This window comes from Mytilus galloprovincialis, chromosome 9 (genome assembly GCF_965363235.1).
Source record: "Mytilus galloprovincialis chromosome 9, xbMytGall1.hap1.1, whole genome shotgun sequence".
Classification (NCBI taxonomy): domain Eukaryota; kingdom Metazoa; phylum Mollusca; class Bivalvia; order Mytilida; family Mytilidae; genus Mytilus; species Mytilus galloprovincialis.
This window is the reverse complement of record NC_134846.1, coordinates 91,304,677-91,329,864: the sequence shown is the minus strand read 5'-3', so window position 1 is coordinate 91,329,864 and position 25,188 is coordinate 91,304,677. Positions and strand designations below refer to the sequence as shown.

Below are 25,188 nucleotides of genomic sequence, written 5' to 3'. Positions count from 1 at the left end.
AATAATGCAAATAATAGAGGAGTGATCTACACCACCTCAAAGATGGGTAAGGGTGTGAAATAAAGCCCATATGAATTGTTGTTATATATTTAAGAAGTCATAATGCAAATTCAGCAAATATTGCTTCTGTGAAATATAAGAAAATGCAGTTTAGAAAGAAAAAAAAACATGCAATGCGAAGGCATGAACTTCCACCTCATGTAATGTTATGGCATATTTTTATTTTAAATATTATGAATAATATGGGTTTGTTATTCTTGGATATTATGTTAACGCACCTCAATCAACCGTTAAGTTGAAAATAAAAATATTAGTCAATTGACCAGTATTTGAACAAAATCTGAAACCTTGTACCAGAGAGGCTTCATACAAATAGACGACAGCAGTGCCACAGAGGACTGGCTTAGGGGAAATAAAACATGCATTATCAGAAGTTTTGTGTTCAATTAAATTCTAGAGCGTGAACGTGTTTAACTAAATTATATTTGTATTAAATTTTGTCAATATAATGGACTTGTATACCACTGTCATACTATTGCGAGTTTTAGCTAGCAATCAAACTAGGTTTAATTCACCATTTTTCTACATGAAAAAATGCATGTACCAAGTCAGGAATATGACAGTTGTTATCCATTCGTTTGATGTGTTTGAACTTTTAGTTTTGACTTTTTGCTTAGAGACTTTCTATTTACAATTTTCCTCGGGGTTCGGTATTACTTTTTGTCGTAATGGCAAAATTTGAAATGGTATATTCTGAATCAGAGTTATCTAACCTTTAATTTCAGCTTTGAATATTGATGTTTTTGTATTTATAGTGAAGGTGTTATATAATTAAAAATGTCTGAATGTCAAATTGAAAAATCATGAAAAATATCATGCTCATATAGGTTGTAGAATAATCGGTGGCTGTTGGATGTGCCTTTCTATTGACGTATTTTTCTTGAAACAGAAGTAAAAGTGTTTTGAATCCCTATCAAAATTGAAAAGGATTGGGTGTTTAATATATCTTAAATTTTTCAAAGATTATTATTTTTAGAATAAGTTAACATGACTATATATATTCTGCTAAAACCCAATTAGAATAAACTTTATGATATCATGGAAAGTGCATGCCTGAATCATCATGAAATGTTCCAAACATTATAATCTAATTCCTTACATTTTTATTTACATACCAAAAGACTTTGGTTCAAACCAACATTATTTCCGATTTCAAAACTATTATTGCTTCCCGGACTCACTTTACTTTCCTAATATGAAATTGTTTAGCCGAAGATAAGGTAAGCGTGCAACTGCAATGTGTGGGATTCGAGCTCAAAACCTCAGTGTTTACAGGCTTATGATATGGTAGTTCGACTACTCTTATTTGTCGGACGCCAAGGCACAAACAGTAATACCATGTTTATTACTAGTTCCGCCACTTGTCGCTTTTGCAGAGTCATTATGTAATGTTTATGTTCCTTTTAAATCTCTATTTTGCACAAATTGTTTTTTACACAGCATTTTGATTTAAAACTGAACACACATAATTAAAAATTTGATGTTCATACAGTTAAAACTAAAAACTAGAATATAATTTTGGCATTGTTCTTTTGTATGCATGGAAATGTTTTTGAGATGGAATATAAAATTTTATTTAAAACAAGTGACTGTTCAAAATGTATCAAAAACATGAAAAAGTATTAAATAACAATGCAAAATAACAGAATGAAATTATGTTATCAATATTGATATGAAATAACACTTTTAATATGAAAGTTAGAGTACAGATTTAAAGAATCGACTCTGTAATAAAGTTAGAAATTAAATTGGTATTGAGTTTTTTCAAACAGTTCATGCATTGCAAATATCTGATTTTACAAAGACGTATTAAATCATTGAAAATATCACAAAGATTATACATACAATAAATTTGTTTTACAAATATAAGAATAGAACACACACATTTAAAGTAAAGTATATATAGAAATGCACAATCACACACTAACAAAAGGTAATGAAAGTGCAAATAATGCAACAGAAATAATATGTGCACCATTGTTCAAACTACAATGAAGTTCCTAGATGAGGGGATCACTAATGCAGAATACTCACTTTAACAAAAGAGGGTTTGGGTAAAAACCCTAGTCAGAAAGAGGGGCAATGTAAGATGTTTGAAAGATAAATAAGAAGAATAAAGCACTTCCTAAATGACTGAAAGTGTTCCTTCCAATAAAAAGATAGGTGTATGAAAGTTAGTGCAAATGTTGCTGGTGATAAATAAAGCTAGAAACTTGAATTCGTGATGAATTTTGTTTATTATATATAAGTAGCAAATTGTGAACTGAAACGATTATTTAAACAGAAATATAAACATTTAATAATTTATTGAAAAAAAACAAGCAAAGGGTCGTCTGAGAGTATTTCTCAGAATAAACTGAGTAAAAGTTAATCTAGTAATCTTGATATTTTGAAATATCTACGCGTGTCAGATTTTCCCTTTCCTTACTAGTTTTTCAAAATAATACTTTCATTTTGTCCCTAAGTGCTATTTTTGGTCACATGCGTTTTATTTTCAGTTGACGGACCATGGACTGCAAGTAATGGCTTAAAAGGAAAACCTACCCAGGTGAGGCACAAATTATTTAATCTACCAACCAAAGATGGGGCATTTCAGATGATCTGAGGGTTGCATTTGCAACCAAAGATTCCTGCGATTCGCAATTTTAGATATGTAATAGTAAAAACTAAATTTAATCATTGTCCTTAAATTGTTTTTGATATAAAAAAAAAATGCCTTGCATAGTAACAATAGTAAAAATAAAACTCTTTGAAAAAAAAAACGATGCAGCTAAATTTGAGAATGTTTCTCCATGTTGTAAATCAGGTTCGATGTACTATCTTTTATATGAAAAATCTGGCTTTCCAAACAAAGAAGAATAGTACATGAAGCTGCTTAAAAAGTTAAAAAAATCATTTCAAAATCGTTTATTAACAAAACGCTTATAACACATAACTAACATTAAAATTTCATGAAACTACCAAAAGCTTAATCGTGAAAATACTTAAGATAATTTTGATTGAAGAGAGTTATATCAATAGAGGTCGTCAAGTAAATATTATCACTGAAAGGAAATGGTATACCAGAGTTTCTTTAAAAAGATGAATTATAAGTGAACAACAAGACAAAAATGAAAAGCAAATGCTATATTCAATGTAATAAAATTTCTACACTACTTGAAATCTAAAACGTTATAAAAAAGTGAATCGTCGTGGATGAAATGTGATAAAGAAAACTTTATATCTACTCAACGACAGGTGATTTAAATAACAGGCATAACAAACGTGACACATTGTTCCAAAAGTGACTGGTTTTTGTGAGAGGCAGATAATTTCTATGATCATGCACTTTGGAAGAAAAGCTTGAGAAAAGTGATTTTTTCTTATTAATTTTTGCCAAGTGTTAAAATGTGCTCAGGTCACCAGTCTTTAAAACCCTATTGTCTAGAACACCAGCACTACAACATTTCCTTACCTAAGATAGGTACACGCACTGCGGCCGGTGGTAAATTAGCCTCAAACAACAACATAAGAACGAAGAACGCCATGAAAATACTCATCCCTGTTGGAAAGATAGAAAAGCATGGTTAAGAGAAAGCATCTACGTACAGGCTTACCTAATACCGGAATCGACCCTTCCGTCGGTGTCATGTTCCCGCTATACAGAATAAGTAATATGAAGAACGCCATAAAAAGGGTCATACCTAAAACAAAAGAAAAAAATATTCGATTTTGAGCTTTTCGAAATAGGTTTATTGGGAGACGGTTGGCCATTTGTGCGAAATTCCTTTTTGTAGATTAGGTTTCAATTGTAATAAATTTCCCTTACTAGATTATGATTTTTATGATAATAGCCAAAACACCTAAAATTAGAGAAAATTGTCATTTAGGGCAACGTGATTATTTCGGCCATATCCCGTTTTGTATATTATAGTTTCATTTAGATGAATTTTGAGTATTGAAAAAAAAAATATTAACTTCCTTTTACAGAGATATTTAACTATTTAAGGTAACACTCTTTTTAGGAAAACCTGTAGAATCTTTGTATTCACTTATAATTAATAGTGTAAATATATTTAAATCGCGGATATGGTCTTATAAAACACTTTAAGCACGGGTTCTAATAAATATATAAAGGAATATCAAGGAGTCTTATGGTTTATAATACCTTTACATTAGGTCAACGCTACACTGTTTATTGAAAATATAAATAAAATCGGGAGCTTTTGGCTAGCCACAAATCCAGGTTCAACCCACCATTTTTGTCTTAAAATGTCCTGTACCAATTCAGGAAAGTGGCCATTGTTATATCATAGTTCGTTTCTATGTGTGTTACATTTTGGTGTTGTGTTTCTGTTGTGTCGTAGTTCTCTTATATTTGATACGCTTCCCTCAGTTTTAGTTTGTAACCGGGATTTGTTTTTCTTTTTTTTTTTTTATCTCAATCGGTTTATGAATTTTGAACAGCAGTATACTACTGTTGCCTTTATTTATTATATTTTTTTCTTTCCAATATTTTATATATATTTTTCATTTATCTACAAACTAAACATTGTATTACATTTATTTATACAAAAAAAGATACTTTTCAAATAACGTATATTTGTTTTGTATTTATAGAATGAAGGGGAAAATATGCCTGTTTAAGTTCAAGTTCTGTTAAAAATAAAATGTAGATGAAAGAAACCTCACTGATCTAGGGTAAAAGGGATTTTAGTTTCGATAAATAAACTTAACTTTTAAAAATCAATCCTCAAAAATTTATATTTTGTCATATGTATGCAAGAAATAGTTGCCAGTAAACGCCAACCAACAGTCAATTAATCTATCATATTGCTATTGTTTCATATATACAGGTAATTGAAAATTTGTACATAAATTAGGCCGTTAGTTTTCTCGTTTGAATTGTATTACATTGTCATTTCGGGGCCTTTTATAGCCGAGTATGCGGTATTAGCTTTGCTCATTGTTGAAGGCCAAACGGTGACCAATAGTTGTTTATTTCTGTGTTATTTTTGGTATCTTATGGAGAGTTGTCTCATTGTCAATCATACCACATCTTCTTTTTTTTATTTATAGACTTTTAAATGTCAGTTGAACGTTATTATCTATTAAACTATAAATCCCGTTTACATTCAGTTATTCACGTTGTGTGTTTACACACAATTTAAAACTTGTACAATTCATTCTTTGATTTATTATTTTATATTTTGCCATAACCGTTATTTGACTTACCGATGTTCATAATAAAATGTCGAATATACCAAATAAATCGAACGGATAAATCGGGGGAAATACGACATAGGGAAAACACAGGTACCGGATTTAATTGATAAAAACAAACAATGACAAATCGACAGTATGCTATAAAATGAACAAAGAAATGAAGAAAAATACCATCAAAAATATATATTAAATTCTTGAGCATAACAGTGATAAATATTAAACAAATCAAAACGTTCTAAGCAATAAACCTTCAATTTAATTTTATAAAACATGAATATCGATCAAATAGAAGAGGAACAATTAAAGATTAGTAATGATCTAAGTAAAATAAAAAAAAAGTAAAATTATATAGCCATATTAACCATGCATATATAGAACACAAAACAAAAAAACAACCCTTTTGGATAAAGCAACAAAATCGGACAAAAAATTTAAAAAAAATTAAGAAATTAGTCTTAACCGGTATAAACTTTACAAAGGTGGGAAAATAGGAAACAGGATCGAGGATAAATTAACCAATAAATAAATTGATATAAAAATACATCTGAAGAAGACAGAAAAATGATAATTCCATCTACAAACTCCTAAATTTGGGAGAAATGATAGCTTTGTAGATCCAAAACATTGATAAAATCTAAGGTATGATATAACAAAATGACAACGCAATACAAGACAGAAAATCTAAGGTTTAAACTACATAGATCAATAAAACAACAAATATCGAAATAAACAGATCATGCAGTATAATTAGAATTAGAATTGTAAAAAATAAAATATAACATTATATAAAAACATGTATATAATAAATCAATATGTACGCGCTTATATTAAGTTTTACTTAATTCATTAAAATGTCGACTGAACTTTTTTTTTACTTTTAAGAATTTGTATGTGGAAGTCATAATTGATTTGTTTTTGTGTTTGTTTTCTATAAATTGTTATTCCTTTTCCGTGGAGTGTTGGTTCCATAACACAAACATCGATTACCACTGTCCGAGATTTAACACAAAGTTAACCTTTTCATCATCTTAAAAGTTATGTTAGTTCACGGTAATATCTTCAGAATAATTGACAGAAAAATCGTTAATACTGCTTGATTTACTTAATAACGTAACTATATGAATAAATCCCCTGTTTGCTAATTTCTTTCATTTCTAAAGTAAATAACACAGTTTGTAAACTGTCAATAGCAATATAAGTTCACCGTGGGACTGTCAGTTTACAAAACTTACATTATTACAATCTCAAATTATGTGTTTGTACGATTTACCAATCAATGAAAAAACAAACTATACAATTTGAAAATCTAATAGTCATATATAAAGAAAGAATCTTGATAAGAAAACATTATTTGATAGCCTCGCGATACAAATATCATCACACATCGATATTCAAAGAAATAAACAGCAGACAACATAGCAATAATATGATCTATATGACGAACTACTCTTTACTTATTTAAGGAGGTAATAATAACATTAAAAGCAATATTCTACTGTTGCATTTATACAGTTCTAATTTTTGAAACATATTACATATTACAACCAGCTGATTTAAGTATGTAGGTATGCATATGTTATTTGAACAGATGCGCAAGTTTTATCCGACATTATTTCTGGTCCCCTAGTGTGTCGTATAACATAGTTTACACTGTAATTTGTTTGTATTTCGTTTTTAAAACTCTGTACACGTTTATTACTAACACTGCACAATTCTGTGTCTTCACGAATTGTTTTATGTAGAAGTCAAAATCCCAGGAAAAAAACTACATGCTTGAAAACAATCAAAGGTCACATAAATAGATAACAAGTGTACTGAAAAACAAGGAGGGAATTTCAAATTCAAAAGAAATGATAAAGCAATACGCTTTCTATTGTTACATTCCGTAAGAGTACTCGAGGACTGAAAACTTAACATTTGATTGATTTTAATAGAATTTAAATGGTTCACTATATAGGTGAATATGTAGAATATTCCTTACCAAAAACAGTTGCCTTTTAGATAAATATAAGTTAATGGTGGCCAACGAAGTTTCTCGACCCAAATATTCACAAACACGTGCGAAAAATTCCGTTAGCGACATATTATGTCCATTGTTGGACGATACTAAGATTTTTCGTGTGAAAAAACATGAAATATTTAGGTACAATTGACAAAATCCTCATGTTTACAACCACATTTACTTCTACAAAACAAATTGCTCAGGAATCTGTAAATTAACTTTTCAGGTGAGATATACATTGTGCTGCAGCACATATTATGTTTAAACATTATTTTAACCGAAGCTTGCGCTCTTTTTTCTGCACCCAAAGAGAATGGAAATTGATCTGTTTTTATTGCATTGTCATGGATATTCAAATCGTTTGCTATTTGTGACGCCATGAAAACAACACTCACCCGTAAACAACAAAGACAAGACATATTTCATATATATGATTCATTGCAACAAGAAGAAAATAAATCCTAAAAATTAATTTGATTTTTAAGCTGAAAGTAGCTAGGGGCCATACAAGGGCCTTATTGTACCTACATATTTACATCAGGAAAAGCCAATATGAAAACTGTATTTGTCTTAGTCTGAGTTTATTAGGAACAAATATTTTGGTTATATTGGCTGAATGCACTGAAATTAAGTTGCCCCTTTTTTACACAGCCTACAAAAAGAGGCGAATTCTAACAGGGGATAATTCAAACTCAAGTCAAAAATAGATTGATGAAGCCATAGCAAAAAAAAGGCCTACAGACAAACAAACAAACAATACTACAACAAACACAACGTAACACACATAAGATTCGGCAACACGAATCCCATTAAAAGCTGGTGGGTGATCGCAGGTGCTTCGTAGAGGTCAGGGGATCCTGCTCCAAATGTGACACCCGTCGTGTTGCTTATGTTTGTACAAACGTTTGAATGTCCCTGTGCCAATAACGTTTGTAACAGATATTGTCAAGAGGACGACAGTTCATAAACCATCGTTTCTATATCTACCATAGCTAACTCGTTTTATAACAAAATAACAAATGTAACTTTGTTAAGAGTAGACGTCCATAAAAAAATCATATATATAACAATAATTGCTATAATTATTATACAAACCAAGCATCATTTTTGCAGGTGACTCTGGCGGGATCCAAAACAAAACTAACGTTAAAGAGGTCAATAACACACAGGGTAATATCAATATATTGGCATAAAACGTTGCTCTCCTTTGTATCACAAGTGTAAAGGTTAGATCTATGAACGCATAATCGCAACAGACATAATTCATCTCATGGCGTACGGCCGGAGAGTCTTTTATTTCCCAAACATTACTTTTTGTATAGTCTGCCAAGCTAAAATTTGCTTGGCCATTTTTAAACTGTAAATCGAGTTGATTACCACCGTAAGTCCATGATCCAAACTTAAGGGTACAGTTTTGTTTATCAAATGGAAAGGTCGCCACGTCTATGTTACACTGACTTCTAAATACTGCCTGTGGGAGCCATGATATATCTCCTGTATGTTGTACGATAATTAATGCATCCCTGTACTCTGTAATTCGTTTATCAGCACTAAAATGGAAAATCAGTTTTGATTTAAGTACAAAATACAAACATTTTTATCAGATTTTGTTGCCAAATAGAAGAAAAAATCTGTATATATGTACAAAAGGCAAATGCAATAATTCTTGTTAACCAATCACCAATTATTTATTTGCAAATCGAGTCAAGTAAAACAAACAGTCAATTAATAACAAATGCTTTGTAGAGTTACTTAAGGATATATTCTTCTGAAGTATTATTCTCGTCGACATATGGTTCTGGAATTATTTCTAAAACATGTGATACAGGTTGAAAAAAAAGATTTTAAAAATGTTATAATCGTATTAACAATAAGTAGACGTCAACATGGACTTCCGTCGTTACTGACAAGTGTCTGTTAGGACGTCTATAGAGCATCATTTATATACATTTTTTCATTATTAGCACTCGTTTATCTCAAGATTGCCGTCGTAAAAAAAAACAACACAAAACAGATTTTTTTTTTTTAATTCTTGAAAATATATCTATATAACATCATGCCAGCAGCGCCTGCATACGGAGTATGTATTTCGCAATTGATACGCTCTTCCCGAACCTATATTTCCTATCATAATACCCTTGATAGAGGTTTGCTGCTCGCAAGGTAACTTGTAAATCAAGAGTACTAATGAGGTCTTTTCTTTGTAAATTTTATGGACGCAATCACGAGTTGGATGAGTTATGGAATATCCTTTTTTACAGATGACAGCAGATATGTTCATTATGTCGATCACGCATGTGCACTTCCGAGTTGGACTATTTACCGGGTTTTAATAACATGAGCAACACGACCTGTTTACCCTTCTGGAGCACATGCAATCACCCCAAGTTTGTTGGTGGGGTTCGTCTTGTTTAGTCTATAGTTTTCTATGTTGTGTCTTGTGTACTATTATTCGTCTGTTGGTCTTTGTCTTTGTTTTGCAATGGCATTGTCAGTTTATTTTCGATCTATGAGTTTGACTGTCACTCTGGTCTCTTTCGCCCCTCTTTTACCACTGGTCCATCCAAGTTAATGTTGGTAGCTTCTTTTTTTGTAAACATGTACAACAAGGACCATATACAACCAGACGCAACTACATATATATTGATTTAAAGTCTGATCTGTGTGTTCATGCTTAATAGCAAGTAATCTTCCTTCCGCTAATGTTAATTAACTTTGATGTCAAAATTGGTTATTCTTGAAGTCTGGCTGACGCTTTTATCACCATTTATAATGAACCTTAGGAATCCTATAGTCATTTAAAAATTCATGCCAATACCAGCAAGGACATACTAAATTAAAAAGCTGTTTTATCTTGTTAAGTAGCACGATGATGGTTGCGTGATGTTAATCTGGTTAAACTGTTAAAGGTAATGAATTCTGATGGAATATTTATAACCATTTCATTATGAAACTGGAAAACATGAAACATGTATGCTTCGAAATGATGAAGATTATCTATTTGGACATATGGATACTATAGGCATGTTTAATATGCATATAATATGAAGATTTTCTATTTGGACTAGGCTCCTTGTTGAAGACTGTTCCTTGACCTATAATGGTTTACTTTTATAATTGTGATTTGGATGGAGCATGTCTCATCGACACTCATACCACATCTTTCTATATCTATATAAGAATTATGTAGGCATGTTTATAGGCATATAATATGAAGATTTTTTATTTTGTACTAGGCTCCTTGTTGAAGATCGTGCCTTGACCTATAATGGTTTACTTTTATAATTGTGCCTTGGATGGAGAATTGTCTCATTGGCACTCATACCACATCTTCTTATATCTATATATGAAATTTGTAGGCATATAATATGAAAATTTTCTATTGGGTTCTATAGGAATATTTAAGTCAAACAGATGTACATTTCCTAAGTAAACTAAAGATAGTCTAACATGTTCATAAATAAGGCCGTTAGTTTTCTCGTTTAAATTATTTTACATTGTCATTTCGGGGCCTTTTATAGCTGACTATGCGGTATGGGCTTTGCTCATTGTGGGAGGCCGTATGGTGACCTATAAGTGTTAATTTCTGTGTCATTTTGGTCTCATGTGGAGAGTAGTCTCATTAGCAATCATACCACATCTTCTTTTTTTATATTAACAGTTGTTTGCATAGATAATCAAGTAACATAATCATTGAATGTTACAAATGATTCTTTGTGCATAGATAATGATGTACATAATCAGTGAATGTTACAAATGATTCTTTGTGCATAATTAACAAAACACTTTGTGGATATTTTATATTCAGTAGAAAATTGCAACGTTCCTACTAATGTAACCAGAATCCCGTCCCCTCTTCCTGAATTTCACCCACCGAGTAGGACGTATAACCGGGTGTGTACTAACATGAGGAACACGCGACTGGTGCCACATGTGGAACAGGATCTGCTTACCCTTCGTTAGCACATGAGATCACCCTTACTTTCTTACAAAGTCATTTTTTTTTGTTTCTACTATTGAGGATCTCATCTCAGGTTCATTTTAAATATTGGTTATACACCATTTAGTAAATTGACGTAAAATCTATATTTTTAACAAATATAGGTTACCGGACTATTTTACTAGACTACTATACAATTGACATGGTACTTATGGCATGAATTCGGTTGCAGATAACGATTCATATAGAATGGCATTATAACATTCTAATATTATTTTAACACCAAATTCCTTAGAAGTTACTTCAATTGCCAAAATAACGCAAAATTCATATGTATGCATATATATTATTACCAATAATCTCTACTTCCCTACGATAAGGCGACAAACACTTATATTTCTATATAGACGTTAATATCGACTAACAGTAAATGCTTTACAAGGCAATCAAGTAGCGATCTTTTAGTCAATAAACGGTATTCAATGTTTAAAGATGCTTACACGACAATAAATACAGTAGTTCGAAGGAAGTACAAAAGATAAAGTTGTTATATCTGGTAACATAGACAAATAATAGAAAAGGAAACTACATATAACAGTCAGCTGTATAGAGATTGCATTACGGGGTTTTGTATGGAGTGGGGTATAAAAGTCAGCTGTACAGAGATTGCATTACGAGGTTTTGTATAGAGTGGGGTCAACAGTACAAGGTTCTAAGCTTATTGTTCACTAATTGTGGGATTTAAACGTTTATGATATGGAACAGTATGTAAAAAAAATGCATAAGGGTTCCGCGGAACCCATTGTCCCCCTTCATTTGTTGTCAGTTAGAGCCTCAACAAAAAATTAGAAAATATTATTCTAATATGAAGACCTATTGTCGTCAACCAGTATAATCACAATATATCTACCTTTAGCGCAAACGCACGGATACACAAACAAACGGCTGTTCCGCGTTACGACCAACTTATTTATACTGCCATATATTCTCAATTTTCTACATCAAAATCCCCAGTTTACAAAGGCCAAGATTCAGATACAATATATTGTTCTCTATTCTACATCATAATAAACAAATCAGTCTATTTCAATTTATTTATCATGGTAAAATTTCATAAAACGAAAATTCCTCAAAATGATGTTATTTTCTTCGCATAGCAACAGAACAAGGTGACGTCACAAGAATGTTTCCGTAAACCACTCCTCAGAATGAATAAAATTACACTGGAAGAAAATATATGAGAAAAAAATGCTATTACAAAAATGTACTCATTGAATTATATAATATTACTAATATTATCAAAATTGGGTAAAACGGAACAGCCAAAACAGAATCGTATGTATAGGACTTTCACGGTTAGCAAAATTATCGAAATTGTCCTATTAGAATAGAAATAATTCATGGCAGCCGTAGATTTGCTAACGCTCAGGGTAAAATAATCGAATATAAATGCCCAACCCATGTTAAATGAAAACAAATCTACGGCTGCAATGAATTATTTCTTACTTTAAACTTTTCCCCTAGATATTATTTTTTTTATTGTAAGAAGGTTCTGTCCAATTTTGGTAGAAATCCAGGTTGGGGTATGATTATAATACTGTGGATTCATTTTTATTCGTGGTATACCAATTTTCGTGGATTTCGTGGGTAACAGCGAACCACGAATTTAAGAATTCAACGAAGAATCATCCCGAGAAATGTGTATGGAGTCGGATGTTTATTTACGGTTATGTTATGCAGTTGTAGTATAGTGTTGACTAGCGATAAACATTGTAACATAACACGTGTTTTTTATTGAAAGAAGATGCAAGTATTTTGATTAAATCTATAATAAATATATCTAATATCAGTGATAATTTACTTTTTAAAATTGATTAAAACTGTTCATGGAAAATAACTGCAAGTTGTTAATTACCGTGTCATAGTTTGGTTTACCAGTGATTAAAAATCAATAGGATTAAGTACGGGGATATTGCCCGTAGGTAATATTGTTTATTACAGGAACATTTATTTTCACACCTTATACTTATATCACTGTTTATTATATCGTGATTAGGGAAATGAGCTTTCAATCATAAAGTTTTGAATGCCTTATAAAATTCAGACAAGAATTTATAAATTGTAAAACAAACAAATAATTAGTTGTCTCTGTCCATTATTGTAATCGAAGTTATCAATGAACACTTTAACCTAGAATGACCAAGCGAGCTTTTTCAATGAATTCCTTCTTTTTTGTTTTGTTTTATTATTGATCAAAACAAGGAGGTTATATGATCTCCTAAATCAAAAAGAAATCCACGAATTGCGTATCTAATTTTTTGTTGTTGTAATCAGCAATCCACGAATTTACGTATACCACGAAACGTCTTTTTTTCTCTATCCACGAAAATTGATACCAACAAAAATAAATGAATCCACAGTAAGTGTTTTTAACACTTAAATGCAGACTGTATGAAATGTTAACTGGAAGAAAAATTAAGTCAATACATAAGTAATGTACGGAAAAAACAGAAAAAAAATATTTCACAACGTTTCCTATTAGAATATAAGCTTTTGTCCATAATTAAGCTGCTGTCTCAGTTTGGTACAAATCCAGGATCGTTTAAGAATTTTTTTAAAGTTTTTTAAAACCTTTAAGTACAGAGTGAATGTAATGTTAACTGGCAGAAAAACTAAGTTCATTTAAAAGTAAAATACGGATAAACAGGATTTTTTTCACAAAATTTACTTTTAGATACTATATTATTGTCATAAACAAGCTTCTGTCCAAGTTTGGAATAAATCCAGGATAGTTTTAAGAAAAGCTTGTAATAATTTTAAAACCTTTACCACAGAGTGAATGTTATGTTAGTTTGCAGAAGTATTTATAAGTGAATTATAGATAGACAAGAAATTTTCTTCTCAAAATTTTACTATGGGATACTATCTTATGATCATGAACAAGCTTCTGAACAAGAGGTGGTCGAAGTCGAATGGCATAAACAAAATATGTATGGAGTCAAGTAAACTAATGTTACTATTTTACGAATGCCAATAGTCGGATATATGTCCTTGGGTATTACACAAGCAAACCATAATTGTTATCAATTATCTACAAAAATATAGGATCTCTCATTGCAGGAGTATTCTCTACTGTTTGGACGTCAAGAGGGCAAATTGATAGGAGATCGCTCATTGCGGAAGTATTCTCTATTGTTTTGACGTCAAGAGGGCAAATTGATAGGAAAAACATCATTGGTCTAATTATGAAACAGTTTTAAAAACAAGTGAACAAAGCAGACTTAGAATCTTAGCACTTCAAGTTCATAAAAGAGTTGGTATGAGGACGACAAAGGAAAGCAATGTCATCTATACAAAATACAATGATTAAGGAGAGGCAATGTAATCTATGTTTCATTTCACTTACAATGTTGGAAGGCTTGTGAGTAAAAGTTCTGTCCTTTATCAAAGTAGTGAACAGGTAGTCAACATAGGAAGGCAATCACTTTTAGCAATATTTTAAATTTACATTAATATCACAATTGTTGTATAACTATATACTATTGGTTATTCAGTAATGAGACAACTAAACAAATAAAATAACAAGCATCTTGTCCAGAGGTCTCTATCAAATTTTCCAAAAACAAACAGATGCATTTTTTTATTTGTTGTGTGACACTATAGTTTGTATAACTTTATGCAAAGTATATTTCGAATAGTTGGTGTTGATAAACCACACTGAAAATAGTTATTAAGTTATCAATTTTCTATTTTTATTACAATCATATGTGATTATGACTCAACACAACATTACAATATATACCGATTGAAAAACAAAATAAGGAAAACAAACAAAAATTTCTACTTCAAATCATTCATGTCATCGTTTCAGAGAGTTTGTCCTATTTTTCTTGTATTTATCTTTCAAATATTTTTCTTATATTATAATTACAACCGCTGAGGTTGAACACTTATAAAAGAAAATATTTTTTCTGTTCAAATATAAAATTTTATCTTTTTAGGAAATTGATTTGTTTTCTATTCAAAATACAAATTATATCAATACTCACTAATTATACAATTTGATATCAGGGGTCCATATTTTTGAAGACGGCAGATGAAGCTCTGTTACACCTTTATATTCAGAAACGTTCCAGGTAAGATATCTGTCATGCCATTTCTGTAATGTCAAATATCAAATCATTAGTATCATATAATATCTCATGTTTACATTATGCGATCCTTGGATGTACTACAAGAAGACTGTCTCTCTGGTATATTATGTCCCTTTTTTAAGGATCACCAAATACATTTGTACAATACAATTCACGGTAATTTTTTACTTATATTTCCTTTCATAATATTCACTTCACAAATGACATAATACTATTGTTCTGTAGTAGATCTGTCAAGATTATCGGGAGGCTTTTGAAAAGATCCAATGTTTGGTGAACATTCTCCTCATACATATAATGATCACCTGAGATAAACCCCGTTTATTTCTGTGGACTTCGTGTTGCTCAGTCTTTAATTGTCGATGATGTATAATTTGTACATTTTGGTCTTTTGTTTTGCCTTGGTGTTGTTAGTTTATTTTCAATAAATGAAATTGAGTGTTTTTTTGGTATCGTTGACCTCCTTGTTTCCTCATTTAGTAAGTTAAACATCATATAGTAAGATGTAGAAAGCCCAATATTTCGAATAATATGAAATCAAATACTGTAATTATAAGTGTATAACTTGTAGACCTGTTTCCTTTATAACGAAGGATTACGTAAGAGTTGAGGTTTTTTAAATAGTTTTGATTGGATATCTGCAGAATATAGAATTCCTGTATTACTGTTTATAGAGAATAAACTGTTATCATCTCATCGTTTTACTTGTAGTAGTTTGAGCATAAGTGTTTTTGTTTTGACTATACATTACACTGCCCTATGGAATACCAGTAGTTGTATGCAAAAGATTTCATTACCACTATTCGATACCCATAACCATACAGCCAACGTTTGTTTATTGCAATGATTTTTTTTATTATATGTTTTGTTCTATTGATTTCTAGTTAAAAACATCTGGAAATTATTGTGAATTAAGGTTGCAATTCCCTCATTCAAAGTTTTCTAAAGACAATTTCGGCTATTCAGTCTAATTCCTTCGGTATCTTATATAATATAACTTTTACATATTTGGCTTTGAAATTGTCTTGAGTGGGCATTGTTGAAGGTAGTTTGATTCACGTTTGTAGTGAATACGGAAAAAAAATATAATAAAAAAAGTTCAGAAATTTCAAGTGCATTAATTAATGCGATTTGTTTTATAGGGACAAAAATGCGAGATTTATAATTGGATTTTAGGAAATCAGATAAGGTATTCTTTATTAAAACGCGAGTTATTTTAATTGCGATATCTACCAAGTCAAATTAATAATAATTTCGCAATCATTTCTGAATTTACAGTATCAAGTTTCAAGCTGCTTTTCTATGTATTATAAACTGTCGACATTGAAGAATAAACTGTATATATTATGTTTAATGTACACGTAGCTCCTTTCCTGCTTTTACCATAATAGACATAATGAATATATATTAACAGACAAATAAGCAATACAATTTAGTCTTATCCTGGTCAGTGTTATTTATCATAAAATCAATTACATTCTTTATTGTTTTGTAAAGTACCATACCATTACCAAGACTGTAAACGTTAATTGTTATCAAGTGATTTATTGCTGACCATACAACTGTAAGACTGGTTTTAGCAGCATTGTTAAAAGAATTTCCTCTTTACATGAGATTATTTGTCTATTTCATTTCTTGTCAAAGTATGCTCACGTGCAAGTAAAGCTATTATATGTCAAGTAATAACTAAAAAAAAATGTACTCAGTTTCTTAGCTTGACGCGCTTTTCCAAATTTCGTCCAATGCCAAAAACAGTCAAGGACGTTAATTGTATTTGTCTTGTTTAAAAAACCTGTACGAATATTAAATATGACATGTGTGGGCTGTCTTGTCAATAAAGCTATCACTTAAAAATATATGATTTTATGCATTCTATCATGATAATCTTGATAGCACTGCTTCGATAAAAAAAATGGGTATACGTGAATGATGTGTCAGTAACTCAAAAACGCATAACGAAATCAGCATAAATAGATGTCAGCAAAAAAGAGTCAATCACTCAGGATTTCGAAGACTGAATTATAAAAAAAATATATTTATTTAGATTAATGCCTCAGACTTGAGTGTAACGACATACTGTTAGTTAAATATTTTGTAATAAGTGGCATATATATCTATACTATTAAACAATATATGCTCCAAAACAACAGTAGAGTGAGGAATTTGCCTCGTGTCTTTTAGGTGCTGATTGTTGTTTGTTTATCCAGTGGAATCTGATGATGGTGGTTGATGATATGTTGCAACATCAAGAATTTTTTTAATTATGTTTTATTATCATAATAAAAAATAACGACTGCATTATTGATTAGTAGTTTTAACCGCCATAGCATAAAAACAAATTGGTGGAACACTATTTTTCGGTATCATATTTAGAGAATATATCCTTAAGGGGAAATGAAATAGCACTGATAGAACTTTGTGTTTCATAAAAGACAGTTGTATCATAATACTAAATGTTCTTTTCACGTGAAATTTAATTTTGATTGGTAGTTATCATTTACATATTAAATGAAAAACAGGATGTACCTTGATAACCAGTACAACAGGTAACTAGACAACTAGAATCAGTTATATATGGAATCATCAGGAACTGTCAGATACATGCATTAAAATTAAAAAGATTGCAATTGGGCAATACACAAGAGTCTGTGGATAATCAATGACAATTTAACTTGAGTTTCTTTATATCTCCAATATATACCTATATGACGTACCAAGACATGAAATATATATCATGTTTATCAATATATAACTACATGATCTACCCAGACACTAAAAGATATCTTGTTTATCTATATATGTACAATATAACATAAGACTCAGCAGTGGCGTTTGACTCAACAACATCGAATAGTCAAATCAAATACCAAGTTGGAAGAGCATAGAAAGTCATTAAATATATCTCTTGTTTACCAATACATACCTACATGACCTACCCAGACACTAAATATATATCTTATTCAGCATTATATAAGATTGAGAATGGAAATGGGGAATGTGTCAAAGAGACAACAAACCGACCATAGAACAGACAACAACAGAAGGTCACCAACAGGTTTTCATGCAGCGAGAAATTCCCGCACCCGGAGGCGTCCTTCCGCTTGCCCCAGAACAAATATATACTAGTTCAGTGATAATGAACGCCATACTAAACAAGAAATTAAAATTAAAACTTTTACAAGACTTACAAAGGCCAGAGGCTCCTGACTTTGGACAGACCCCTACATGCCTACAGGCGCCTACATACCTACATGATCTACCGAGACACTAAACATATATCTTATTTATCAATATATAACTACATGATCTACTGAGTCACTTATAAGATATCTTGTTAATTAATATATACCTACATGACATACCCAGACACTGAATATACATGTATATCTTGATTATCAATATAAACCTTTATAATCTACCCCGACATATATACCTACATGATCTACCCACACATTTAACGTTAAGACTTGTTCTTTCTCATCTAAGTCGATTATTTGTATCAGTTGTAGGCCAAACTCGATTTTCATGATATCGGTGAACTTTTCCACAGGTCTACTTAAGGTTCCTCGGTATTCGTATTGCTTTAATTTTTTATGGATTAATCTGTCTTCTTCTGTTAATTCTACAATATCATCATAGCACGACCTCTGGTTTCTGCTATGTCTCATTCTACCTATAATTAAAAAAAAAGTATGATAAGAAAAATGTTATAATATGTATTTATGCTAGTATGATAAACAAAAAAAACAGATGTGCATATTTTGAAACAAATACATATTTGTCCACATCACTTTCAAGAAAATAAAAACATATCAAACAAAATAGTAGCACTGCACACAATGCAACTAGAATGATACAATCACACCTACCCATGAAATGGAAGAAATACAAACAGAACGTAGCTTAAAATCTGGTACATATCAAATACGAAGTTTGGAAAGCATTGAAAACCAAAACTTGAAATCAAATAAAAAAAATTGTGCAGGAGGATATAACTCAATTTTTCGTAAATTTACACTTTTTACAGTAATAACATAAACGATAGCTGTAGCAATTTTACTGTAGCAAACAGTCATTTTGACAACAAAGGACTTTTGATTGATTCCCTAGCATACATATTTGCAAAATTAACAAAATATTTACAACAGAAACAGATTTTAACAGGAGTGATGACTGCTAAGCTGGCGAGATTTTCGGTAACGAAATGATAAATAGGAGTGACATTGACCCAGTGTCATTTAAAACTCATGTAGTATGTGAGGCTAATATTTGTATATTAGAAAATGGCTATTCCAAGTTAGAAATATGACAGTTGTTATGTGTTTGAGCTTTTTATCTTGCCATTTCATAAGGGACTTCCTATTTTAATGACTCCTCAGAGTTCGATATTTTTGTTATTTCACTTTTTGGTTCACCAAACACGTGTTTTTCGTTACACACAACTGCATGAAATTTCAGACAATAGTTGAAATGTAGGCTCCATCATTAAGTACACATTTCTCAAATAAGAGAAAACCGAAACACTGAAACGAACAACTAATATTTAAAGTCAAATTTCATTTTTCCTTGCTCGTCTCGCTAGAGCAACAATTTTGATTTAAATTTAACCTCTATTTCATTAGTGATATTCTGAAACAACATTTTAACGATTCATATGATAACAAGTGCAGGAAAGTCACACAAAGTGGTCTCATTTAAATGAAAACCGTCTCTTTTAATATCAGTCAACCAATACAACAAATAAATATTCCAGTATTATGAAATTACGTCGGTTGATTTGTTATTTGGATTTAATTTCGTTAAAATAGGACAAAAATTTCTATTGGGTTATCCATTCCAGTAGAACAAAAACTTGTTTAATGAAATTAATTAGGAAATCTTTTTATTTGGAGAAATTGACAGTTTGACATATAAATCAACGAGAACACCCCCAAATACAGAAAAGTTTCATTTGACTATTGTAACACTATTCATAAGAATCCTGGAATGTTGAGGTGTTAGGTATTAACTATAAGGAAGTACAAATGTTGGGATAAACTCATTATAGATACCAGGACTAAAATTTGTATATACGCCAGACGCGTGTTTCGTCTACAATAGACTCATCAGTGACGCTCGAATCCAAAAAAGTTAAAAAGGCCAAATAAATTACGACGTTGAAGGGCATTAGAGTGTTTCTTCTGATTAGTATCTTTCTTATTTATGAAAGCTTTCTTTAACATTTGACTTGCTTGCAATTTGCCACTATATAGCACCACATCATATTTATTAGCGAACAAACGGTTGTATGCAAAAATGAAAACCTTCTTTTTTTTAAAGAAAATTGAATAAATAAAAGAATGCATTGTATGACAATTGTAAAAATTTTGCATTTTTTAAATAATCATATCTTAGTGTGCACTGTATTCATCTAGTAACATAGAAACGTATAAGTAGTATTGATCTATTCACCAATAGATGTAATACAAACGATGAATTAGGTTATATTTATGAGATGCCTTAAAAAAACTTTTTTGTCTGTGCGTTACACAGATGAATAATTACTAATAATACTAATACTATAACAGTGATATGCTCGAAGTTTACATAGTATCCCCCTGGACGCTAAACACTCTAACATTTAACCATTCATAGTTAATATTCCGTTATTAATCGTATAATTTGGTTTATTTAATCGCTTTAGCAGCATGTTTCTTAATTCACTTAATAAAGTGGCTGCTCTTCTTATACGTTAATCATTTTTTACAAATAATACTCAGATAGCAGAATATTAGAAAATTAATAATACATTTGAGGTTTGCCATTATCTGTTTATTTTCAATACTAATCAATTTGTGTCAATACTGTATTTCACTTGCAATAATGACTATTCAAAAGTAGCTTTGAATCTTTTATTCAGATCAAACAAAATACAACCATTGATTTATTTTAATTAATTATCAATCATTCAAAGTCATATGATTATCTATCAAAAATAAGATTCCTAAGAGAGTTATTAGTGATTCACTGCAGAACAAATATCTTTGAACCTGTAATGTGATATTAAGAAAACAAAATTTTTAAATCTGATTGTTATGATTATTAAAAAAATATTTTCACAATTGCATAATATTTTAATTTATGTTAAAAACATCATGTTTGAAAGATTACATAAATGTAACGTAGTCAAACGAACCATAATATCAAAGCATTTTTAAACAAATATGGGATATGAGTATTGAGACCTTAGATTCGGTGGAAAGACCATTATAATATATCAGGTTTTTACATTCCGTTACTATTTCATGAAGTTGATTATGTTCATAAGTAAGTTAATGGTGTGTGTTGTACGAAGATTGTCAGTATGCTGCAATAAAGGAGGAGCTAGCAAGTAATAGCCGTCATAATGACATCTGCAATTGATAAACAGTTGCATTCCCTATAAAATTATCTTCATAATTTCTATAATGTCATCAATACATGAATTTGACGAGTCAGTTCGGCCACTGTAGTGCATATACTACAACTGTTATATGGCTTGAATTAACGTTTTTGTTTAAGATTTTTGTGGCAACCTGTATGCACTTTACGTAATATTTTATTTAAATCATGCCGGCCTTATTAAAAATAATTTATGAACCTGTCTTATATTGAGACCGTTTTCTAAATGTTTTATCATGATTAAAGGCATTTCTTACCGTACAAATGTACCAAGATTTGTTATTTACAATGAGAGTTTTATTTCTAAAATTATTGTACATACATTATTTGTAAAGGAATGAGTTTCTTTCTTTGAGTACATGTAGTTTATTATGATTTTTGATCGAGTGGTTTGTAAGTCTAAATTTCATATATGTACAATACAATACTTAAATAAAAGAGCTGTCTCGCTTTGAATGCTTTGATCAAAATAACAGTGTGAAGTCCTAAATAATAACGAAATTCGTAGCTATTGAGTTTTTTTTTTTCATTATTTCATAGAAGCTATATCAGTTATAAAGCAGATCCATATACACACATATATATCATAGTTATTTGTATTTAGTGTAATAATGCATCGTGAAAAATGTCTACATACTTAGTTATATTCGAATTCAAATAGCTAAATGTGTGACTCTGTACATTTTGTACACCATTTTTCAGGCGAACTTGTTACGATTTTCTGAGGCTTTTAAATCATGTGATATTGTTAGGAATTGTAAGTTCTGGTTGATTGTCTTTCCTTAATCACGTGACTTTTAACGTGTTCGGTATTCCGTCAAATTATCTGTAAACTACATTTATCAATTCTTCAAAACTTTTAGTGTAAATTGAATGAAGAAATGTTATTGTATAGTTTTTGGCAGGAATAATTGGAAAAATGTTTATACTTATCTAAATACCGGTAATCGCATGTTTTAAAAGTCTACAAAATCCTTCTAAATGTTAATCATCTTAATGGAAGGGACTATTTACAAGAAAGTGCATATTCTCTATTACTTTTATTGTTTCCCTGTTCTAAACACTTATCTCATAAATAACTGCATACAATCAATGGTTAAATTCTGCATTACATAAGTTAGAAAAATTCGATTCAACTAATGTTCATCATAGTCTCCATGATCATTCTTTTAATTTATTTTACTTTGTATATCCATTATGACAATATTTTATTATCAAGTATACGCATAATGACATTTTATAACTTTTGTTCGTGATGATCATTTTAATTTATTTTACTGTGTATATCCATTATGACAATACTTTATTATCTAGTAGTATACGCATAATGACATTTTATAACTTTGGTTAAAGTTTGTAATCGAATTATTGAGTTGGGTAGTTAGGACATTAGTCTAGTGAGTGTTTATTGAGTTGGGTAGTTAGGACATTAGTCTAGTGAGTGTTTATTGAGTTGGGTAGTTAGGACATTAGTCTAGTGAGTGTTTATTGAGTTGGGTAGTTAGGACATTAGTCTAGTGAGTGTTTATTGAGTTGGGTTGTTAGGACATTAGTCTAGTGAGTGTTTATTTTTGTCCATTATACCATTTTACTGGTTCAAAGTCGATACATTTTCCACCTTCTTTAAGTCGATACATTTTCCACCTTCTTTAAGCCATTTATTATATTCGTGATTGTGCTTCATCTGTTTCTATTAAGTTGGTGTAAACGACGAACAGCTAAAGAAATAAACAAACTTCACTGAACGCTAAAACATTAGAATCAATATTGCTAATTTAATTTTGTCTTTTAAATGATTAATTATTTTAGATACTTTGAGCAAATAATCCAATATTAAGGACTTAATTGACATGTAGAAAATAGACAGCATTGGAAGAAAACAGTGCTGGACTGTCTGAAACTACGAACGTAAATGTCCGTCTGCTCAATGTCAAAAACAATAGGGCAATTAATGGCAAATCAATACCTCTATTTTCTTTTATTATTTACGTATATGCATATCTTTTCTCTCTCACAAATATGGTATGATATTGTTTTTGATTACCAGGAAGATGCAAGTAAAATCTTTTCAGATATTCATTACAATTCCAAATGTTTCTTCATAATACATATTCTTAAGGAAGCAGGCTTTTCATATTTTAGATTTATGTCCGATTTTCGGAATCCTCTGGTTTTATCCATTTAAATGTATTTACATTTTTTAATTCTTAAAACAGCAGAGGATGCAGCTACTTCGTCAGCTATTAGCTTTAAAATAATGGACAATATATAAAGTGTGATCTAGTTACATTTGTTAATTAAATAAAACCACAGAAAAGTTATCCCTATAGTAACGAACTAATGGTGTAATTAGTCTATATACTATCTTAACTAAGATACCCGGCGTTTCATTGCACTTTTATTGTAACATTTCCCTCCGGAAATATATGACTTTCTGCTGCTAATCGACACACAGAGTTGAAAAGAACCACACAGGATAATATCGTTTTATTTTTTATAAACGCCCATAATTTGAATTATATAGATAATTTACATATGATATTGACACTCTTATCTGATAGCCATCTTTGCTGTATTACTACCAATTTCATCGGACGTTAATTTCCTTCCTCCGCGGACTCTCTGTCCTCCAAGCACTTGCGGTCATTGGTGCATTACCGGGCCGTGTATAACACAACGACATTAAGAATATTGTGTCGGCGTAGATTGTAATTTCCCTTGTACACGATGACCTCGTCATGTAAGCTAATATCAGAAACGCATTGGGTGTATTGATTCATTACACTAGACCCTACAAGGTTTTGCAAGAGCTCGTAGCACTTGACATAGACGTAATATTTTAGCTGTAGATATGCTTCATCTGAGCATTAAAAATAAACACAGAAGACGTTTATCACCAGACTTGGAAGCAATCTGTGTTAGCTATGGATATGCTACATCTGAGAATTAAAGATTGACACAGATGAAGAGCAGAAACTATAAAATGACTGAAAAAGACAAGGACAACTAACAAACTAACAGGATAGTTTGCTAGGTAATGGCATAGTTGAACGCAAGCACAGCAAAATCACGGGTACAAACGGACTCAAACATGTATACAAACACGGGAACATTTATTTTTGTTTATTTGTATTTCATAACTAGAAAATAATGTACTAGTATGGCATATTTATTGATGTTTGTGAATAGGGAAAATGTCAATCGTTGACAGTGAAAATTTGAATCGAGCACAACTCTCATTAGTTAAATTCAAACTTTTTCTTCAGTGTTGACAGGATACAAGTAATGTTTGAAGTGAAAATGTCAAATAATTTGAACTGACTAAAACATAGACAGACGAATGTTAACGAAGTACTATTTCCAGCTTAATTTGCCCTCAATGTTATCTCTTACATTTAGAAGACTCT

The 25,188-nt window shown here is 30.7% G+C and overlaps 1 protein-coding gene across 4 annotated transcripts in view; it reads right to left on the bottom strand.

The window, feature by feature from the left end:
- Positions 1-25,188, bottom strand: part of LOC143046350 (neuronal acetylcholine receptor subunit alpha-10-like) — a 72,271-nt gene that overhangs the window by 8,077 nt on the left and 39,006 nt on the right. For 3 of the 4 annotated variants that reach the window (XM_076219477.1, XM_076219475.1, XM_076219478.1), the window contains exons 3-6: positions 18,799-19,034; positions 15,257-15,366; positions 8,363-8,817; positions 3,515-3,601 (exon numbers count right to left, since the gene is read on the bottom strand). In XM_076219477.1, the coding sequence (XP_076075592.1) occupies positions 3,515-3,601; positions 8,363-8,817; positions 15,257-15,366; positions 18,799-19,034 (888 nt within the window). Of the gene's footprint in view, positions 1-3,514; positions 3,602-3,656; positions 3,744-8,362; positions 8,818-15,256; positions 15,367-18,798; positions 19,035-25,188 lie in introns of all 4 variants that reach the window. The other variant, XM_076219476.1, reaches the window with a different exon arrangement.